The sequence below is a fragment of the Pundamilia nyererei genome, unplaced genomic scaffold, assembly GCF_000239375.1.
Source record: "Pundamilia nyererei isolate P.nyererei 1_Seehausen unplaced genomic scaffold, PunNye1.0 scaffold00010, whole genome shotgun sequence".
NCBI classification, from domain to species: Eukaryota; Metazoa; Chordata; class Actinopteri; order Cichliformes; family Cichlidae; genus Pundamilia; species Pundamilia nyererei.
The window spans coordinates 2,285,239-2,292,629 of record NW_005187411.1 but is presented as its reverse complement, the minus strand read 5'-3'; the positions used below and the strand labels follow the sequence as shown (position 1 = coordinate 2,292,629).

Genomic DNA, 7,391 nt, shown 5'->3' with positions numbered 1-7,391 from the left:
ATGCACTTCTAAAGAAATTGGCAGCTTTATTCACTGCAATAATTATCTTACGGGAAATATTACAAAGTGCCGTAAATGGATTCTTTTGTCTCTGCACTTCAGTGGTGTAAGGAACTCTCTTCCCAACAATACTAATGGGACGTGTATCCATATTATATTCCTCAGAGATATTGCTCCATATTGACATGATAGCATCACACAGTTGTTGCAGATTTGTTGGCTGTAGTGCATCTATGATGCAAATCTCCTGTTCCACCACATCACAAAGATGCTTTATTGCAGGGGTGTCCAACTCCAGTCATCGAGAGCTACTGCCCTGCAGCTTTTAGATGCATCCATACTCCAACGCATACTCTTCAGCATGCCATGAAGTTTGGCAAAGGGCTGGTAACAAGCCATTCATTTGATTTAGGTGTGTCGGAACAAGGACGCATCTAAAAGATGCAGGACAGTAGCTCTCAAGGACTGGAGTTGGACACTCCTGCTCTGTTGGATTGACATCTGGTGACTATAGAGCTCATTTGAGCACACTGAACTCATTTTCATGTTCAAGAAACTAATTTGAGATGATTTTAATTTTATGACATGACAAGTTATCGTACTGGAAGCAGCAATCTTAAGCTGGGAAAATTGCAGTCATAAAGGCGTGGACATGGTCAACAATGAAATTTCGGTAGGCTGTGATGGATCGCAGCAGATGGCCGCCCCTCCCTGAGCCTGGTTCTGCCGGAGCTTTCTTCCTGTTAAAAGGGAGTTTTGCCTTCCTATTGTCGCCAAAGTGTTTGCTCATAGGGGGTCATTTGATTGTTGGGTTTTTCTCTGTATGTATTATTGTAGGGTCTACCTTACAATATAAAGCGCCTTGAGGCGACTGTTGTTGTGATTTGGAGCTATATAAATAAAATTGAATTGAATTGAGTTGAACCGTGTAACTTTTTTCCAGTCTTCTGTGGTATAGTTTACAAAATGTAACTTCAGTTTGCCTGTTCGGAGAAGTCGCAGTCGGTGTGGTCTAGCCCATCTGCTTCAAGTTTTGATGCGTTGTGCCTTCAGAGATGCTCTTCTGCATACACTATTTTGTATAAGAAGTGTTGACTTGAGTTAACTTTGCTTTTCTAACAGCTCAAAGCAGTCAATACGTTCTTATCCTTTCACATCTGGCATCAAAAAAGCATTTTTGCCTGGAAAACTGCAGTTCACTGGATATTTTTTTCTTTTTCAGAGCATTCTCTGTAAACCCTAGACATGGTTGTGTGGGAAAATCCCAGCAGATCAGCAGTTTCTGAAATATATCAAAACAGCGCATCTGGCACCAACAACCATGCCACATTTAAAGTTACTTGAAAGACCCTTTTTCCTCATTCTGACTGGACCATTAAATTGCTGAAATGTCACTGGCTGCGTTAAGAACCAGAATTAGCTATCTAGTGAGTATATACATCAGGTCAGAAAATATTTAACATGTAAACATGAACTATGTCAAGCCACAACTGTTTAGTTTTGTAAGAACTTACTAAGAGGCGTACATGGGACAAAAAGTGCCTGGTTTTATTCAAATCCATATCACGGAAAACTGCGTAACAGACGCACCCGTCTGCCATGTCCGTTTCACGGTTTGCCTCTCGAAAGCGTGAAATGGAAACACATGCAGAAGTTACAGTACATGCAGAAGCTGCAGTACCAGCATGAGGAGATAACATATTTAAAGCCTTTTGCGCCCTTTTTGTTTGTCCCCTGCAGCCCCTTTTTTCTCTCTTTCTTTCGGTCCCTTTTCTTTTTCTGTTTCTCCACCACCTTCTCCTGTTTTTCACCAAAAACAGGCCTTCAACCCTGTGTACGCTCTGGTATAATACCCACTCTGACAATAATGTGAATAATGTAATAAACAAAAGAAACATGATTAACAAGATGAGCCTAGAGTCTACAGTCTACTTTGGATATTAGTATGGCTTGTTGCATGTTACTAGTGCATCTTTGAATAAGGTGCAACCCAGACCGACAGACAGGGAGCATTCAGACTGAATGTGAAATGAGAGAAGTGAGGGTTTTTTGCCATGCCTTCTTTTTTTTTGGTGACATCACTTTAATTACAGTTTCCTTTAGGAGCATGAGGCAGAGACAGGCAGACTAGAGTGGGGGAGTTAACTGTTAACAGTGCAGCAGGACATCTGAACATAGGAAAATGACTCTTAGACCTACAAGGTATGTATGAATCAAATATACTCTATATATTTTTAAATCTTTCATGTGAGATATAACCTAAAAAAATCCCCTAAGAATGGAGAACAATTTTCCAATTGTTTTATTTTTTAGAATCATTTTGTCAGTAACCATGTGCTCAATCAAGCAGGTTAAATATACTCCAATGTGTGTAATGCAGGTAATACAACTACTGATAGCTGACAGCTGCTGTTAAAATGAACTTCTTGCCTTTGTTGTTACAGCTAGTGAGACTTTAAAAAATAAACATGTCTTTTTGGGTGTAATGTAGAGTATAGAAGTATAGAGTTACATATCGACGATGACCAGAAGAAGCATCTTTTTCTCTTTATTTTGTTATTCATTTATTCTTTTTCGTTGTACATTAAAACATCAGTTGTACTACATGATATGAGAGCTCAGGTTTTGCCTAAGCATGTTCTTCTAAAGACGAGTTTAATCCATGTCAAACATTTGGTTATTTTAACCAACAGAAGCTTCTGCCCTCCATTGTGCCGTCTGCCACATTGCTGCCAACTGCTCCTTACACAGAAACAAACTTTGGAGCAACTTTCAGTGGTCTTAATTGCTCTTAAACATTCAAACACATTAATGTAAGCATAGGGTACATACAGTATGATTTGAAAGAACAGATTGCCAATTAGGTAACACGATAGGGGAATTAAGCAGAAGCATAAATGACATTATGCTATGCCTGATGCTCATTAGTGGAACAAGGTGGTTCAGTCTCAGACAAGCTTATATAATTTTTGAGTGCTGCAGATGTGCAAACACCCTTATTGTTCAACAATATCTTTATGTTTTAAGCTTATCCTTTGGTTCAATACACAGGTCATAGCTGCAAAGTAGCTTGCTCCACAACCAGAAATGTATTCATCACATTTATTACAGGCTTTCATGTTCAGCTCTGTTCTTGTTGAAACAAGAGGCTAAGTCAGTGGGTGGAGATTTCTTCAGCAATCAACTAGTTGGAAAACTGAACCTGGTCAACAGAGAAAGAATGACAAACAGCACACAATGGATATACAGTTAGGACATCTGTTCATTAATATGCTTATTTACTTCTTTTCTTAGAATAAGATAAGAAGAATGACATTAGTTTCATATCTGTATGGTAAATATTGTATGTAGCAGGGCAACTGTTGGGTTTGCAGAGACGATAGCCAGCTAAGTGCTGGCTAAAGCTCCATATTTATCGCATTGGTATTTTACATAAACTCAAGGTAAGAACCTAATGTACTGTTGATGTTTAACTGCCTATTTACTTCATGTTTCATTTTGTCTTTACAGCATCCCAGACTACAGCACCACTATATCATATGGAAACAATAACAACACCAATGAGACTCATTGTCCAGATCACGAACTATGGGAGTGGCTCACTGCACACCAACCAGTGTATATTCTGCTCATCACCGTGCTGGGAATTATGCTTAACATGTTCGTTCTGACTGTCTTCTGCTTCCACAAGAAGGCGTGCACCATAGCTGAAATCTATTTGAGCAACCTGGCTGCTGCTGACCTAGTCCTGGTGTCCTGTTTGCCCTTCTGGGCCGTTAACATGCTCAATGATTTTAAATGGCCTTTTGGTCATTTCATGTGCAAAGTTATCAATGTGGGAATTAAGATGAATGCCTACTGCAGCATATACTTTCTTGTTCTGGTTAGCATCGATCGCTATGTGGCGCTGGTACATGCGATGTCACATGGAAGAATGCGTAGTCCAAAATATGCTAAACTAGGGTGTCTGCTGACATGGGGTTTTGGCTTGCTTCTGAGTATACCCGTGTTCATCTTCAGGGAAGTGAGATATTTCCCTGAATATGGTACTGTGTGCTATCTAAACTATCCAAACCACAACGTACAAGTTATCTGTGATGGGATATTGATCATTTTTAGCTTTGTTATTCCCATTTCAATTATCTCCTTTTGCACTTTTAATATTATTCAGGCTTTGAAATTGCAAGCAATTGAGAGGTTCAATGCTGAAAACACAGAACGAAAGGCCACCATTTTGGTCCTGGCAGTCCTTGTAGCCTTCCTAATTTGCTGGGTGCCATTCCATGTAATCACCATAGTAGATGTGCTTTTACGAGGTGGGATACTGGAAGGCTGTCACTTTGAAAATGCTGTGGACATCAGCATCCAGATCTTCACCTACTTAGCCTTCTTGAACAGCATTCTTAACCCGATCCTATACGTTATTGTAGGAAAGAACTTCCGGAAAAAAGTCAGAGAACTCTTCCAGCAGTGGGGCCACCAGAGGAAAACCTTATCTGACTCCACACGTTCAAACCTGTCCTCCACATTGAAAACTTCTGTATAAAATGCTGTATGCAAATTGCTTTTTGCACACAAAAGCACAGAAGGATAGTGGGCAGTCATTTAATGATATTGTCTTAAACTAAATGGTTCAAATGAAATCTAAAATCAAATGAAGTTCGTGAAATCGCAGTGGATGTAGCTTTGTAATAATCAGACTTAATCATACATTGTTAAGAAACCTTTTAACGAACTCTTTCTTTAGTATGTTAGCTGATGCACAACGTCTCACTGTTACGTTTAGAAAAGGTGGTTGTATTACAGATTACTACCAAATGCAAAACACTGTTGTTTAGCTTGAACTGGAAAAAAATGAAGACATATTTTATATATTGCAACAACTCACCAGTGTGTGATATTGTTGGATTCATATATTACAAACTGTAGTAGTCATCAGTATCTTGGCTGTACTGGTTCTGTGATGTAAATATGTGTACTGTAAAATAATTTATGTAAATACAACTTTTTTGTTATAAAGTTTATTGCTGAAGATGCAAATGATGCCACTATTTGTTTCACTCAGAGCATAACGATGAATAAAATCAACATGCGGTCTTTCGCTTTATGAATCTTTATGATGCATTTGAATGTTAAGTTGAACATCCAAAGGTTCATGTTGAAACAGCGTCTTGCTAAGTGTTTCTGGTGTTTCTGACTCAGAGTTTCCAGACTTAAACATGTGACTCTTTCAACAAGTTTCCAGTTGTGACGCACAAACATGCTTCTTTTTGTTGGCTGTATAGACATAACTTTTTCTTTTTTTTTATTGTATATCTGTCCCCCAAACCACCTTTTAATTGCCAAGTGTTTACTCAAAATGGGTTGTGGGCAAGGGTACACCCATAGGTGTCCTCAAAATGAAGGCAAATCTTGCCAAGCAGGATATCAGGCTTCACCACAATTGCTAGTGCTGAAAATTGTTGTGGAACAAAAGGCATGCAGAAAAAGTTACCGCAAATTGTAGAATGTCTGCCAGAAAACACACAGTTCAACCTCGTTTTATGTGTTTTTGTCTGCTTTTTAAAATGGTTTTAATTTTGTGATTTTTAGTCTTGTCCTTCAAATCTGAAATGTATGTCACTCCCACATTCATGTTCAAAGTTCATGTTATTCTGGTTTATGTTGTGCTACTAAATGGGAATATTAATTAAAATTTTGACTATTCTGTAAACACCACAGTGGGGGATGACAGTCACTGAAGAGGTTTTAGTGCAGATGCCTCATTCATGTTTCCATAAGAGTTCACAGACTGTTTAATAAACATGGACACAGTCAGTATGACTTCACCCTGTTAGTGAAGTTCTGTTATGACACCTGAAAGTGAACACTTTCGACACTGTTTTCTTGGTGATTTGAAACCATGCGTCATAAACACTGGTTAAAGACTTGTGTCTGTCATGGTGCTAGGTCGTTGACCCAGCATTTTGTATTTTATGATTATTTTTCTATGTTCTAGTTATTCTGATTTTGGTATTTTGTGTCGTCCCCTTGTGCCCTGTTCTTGTTCTGGATTTCCTGTTTTATTTTGAAGGTCTGTGTGTGTTGTCATTGTGTTCAGCTTTTATCCTCCAGTCGTCTTTGTGTATTAGGATCAGCTGTTCTTCCCTCCTGTGTGTGATTACCTGATTACCTTGTGTGTGTATATATAGTGGGTGTCAGTCTGTGCTTGTTGTTGGTTCGTCTGCGTTCCATGGTGTTCTGTTCCTTAGTATGCAGCGCGCTGCCCCTCACCCTGTTTTGTATGATCTCAGGTTTGCTATTTAGTTTTCCCAGTATAGGTTTCTTCAGTTATTTGTCATCCCTCATTGCCTGTTTTGCCACTCCGCCACTTGTAAATAAACGTCACTCGTATCATCAGTCACTGCCTGCATTTTGGGTCCTTTTTCCTTCAACGCCACACGGCTCGCCTCGGCAGCCGTGACAGTATCAGTGAGCAACTCTACTGACTCTACTAAGGACTCCCTTTTTTTTAATTCACTTTGACAGAAAACTGAGGGGAAAACATTTATTGAGGTCACGCAGCAATGGTACTAACTGGAATTACAATGCAGCTAAGGGTGTTGCCCCCTGCTTTCCGATAAAAAGAATGCAATCATATTTGGCTCAACTTTCAAATCACAAAGCTCATTTTGGCTTTTAAGTGACAGTGTGTAAAATCTCATCAGTAGATGCCAGTAGATTGCAGATTGTAGTCAAATGAATTCAATTTCCTTAACCCTTCCAAGTAACATACATAATCCTAGAAGTGGTGGTCACTGTAGGACAAACATGTTTTAGTCAGGCAAGAGAAACATTAAATTTAGACTGTGCACCTGAGCAACCATGGCTGCTTGAAGTGTTTCTAACACTGTTTATGTAAAAAGCATTGTTGTACCCACTATATTTTACCATATTTGAATAATATCAGCACGTAGCAATGAATCAGGAATAATACTGCATGACTCAATTAAATATTTTGTGGTATTTTGCATTTTTACCACAGAGTGATCACAGAGACTAGCTGCTGTTCATTCGTGGTAAGTGTAGTAAGATAGCAACATGACTCCCGCTTCTGCCCCAGTCTTTCGCTGTTTTGGTAGGCTGTCAGTCTACTCTTAACTTAGCTATCAATATGTAGCTTTAAGAAATGTAAAACTTTGAGACTGATATGAGTCACCGACTCAGAGAAATTAACCTCTCCCTCTGATGAGCGAATATTGAGGTGGGTTGTTTAGGACATTAGTGTTACGGCTGGCTGCCGGCGAAGCTCATGGGCGCGTCACTGCAACTCCCCCTGGCTTCTGCTCCGCGGCTGCTGAGTGAGCCCTCATCTGGGACTCTCCTCAGCTCTTTCTGGGACAGTGGCGCGG

The 7,391-nt window shown here is 39.5% G+C and overlaps 1 protein-coding gene across 1 annotated transcript; it reads left to right on the top strand.

Moving 5' to 3' along the window:
• Positions 1 to 2,128: 2,128 nt before the first annotated feature.
• On the top strand, positions 2,129 to 5,107 carry LOC102195554 (B2 bradykinin receptor-like). Its single transcript, XM_005723795.1, has 2 exons — positions 2,129 to 2,202; positions 3,511 to 5,107. The coding sequence occupies exons 1-2, from the start codon at positions 2,183 to 2,185 to the stop codon at positions 4,544 to 4,546; spliced, it is 1,056 nt and encodes a 351-aa protein (XP_005723852.1). The 5' UTR covers positions 2,129 to 2,182; the 3' UTR covers positions 4,547 to 5,107.
• The last annotated feature ends 2,284 nt before the right edge of the window (positions 5,108 to 7,391 follow it).

Coding starts and splice junctions, on each gene's coding strand:
- LOC102195554 (XM_005723795.1), top strand. CDS start 2,183: ATGACTCTTAGACCTACAAG. Junction 2,203..3,510: donor ATGACTCTTAGACCTACAAG/GTATGTATGAAT, acceptor TTGTCTTTACAG/CATCCCAGACTACAGCACCA.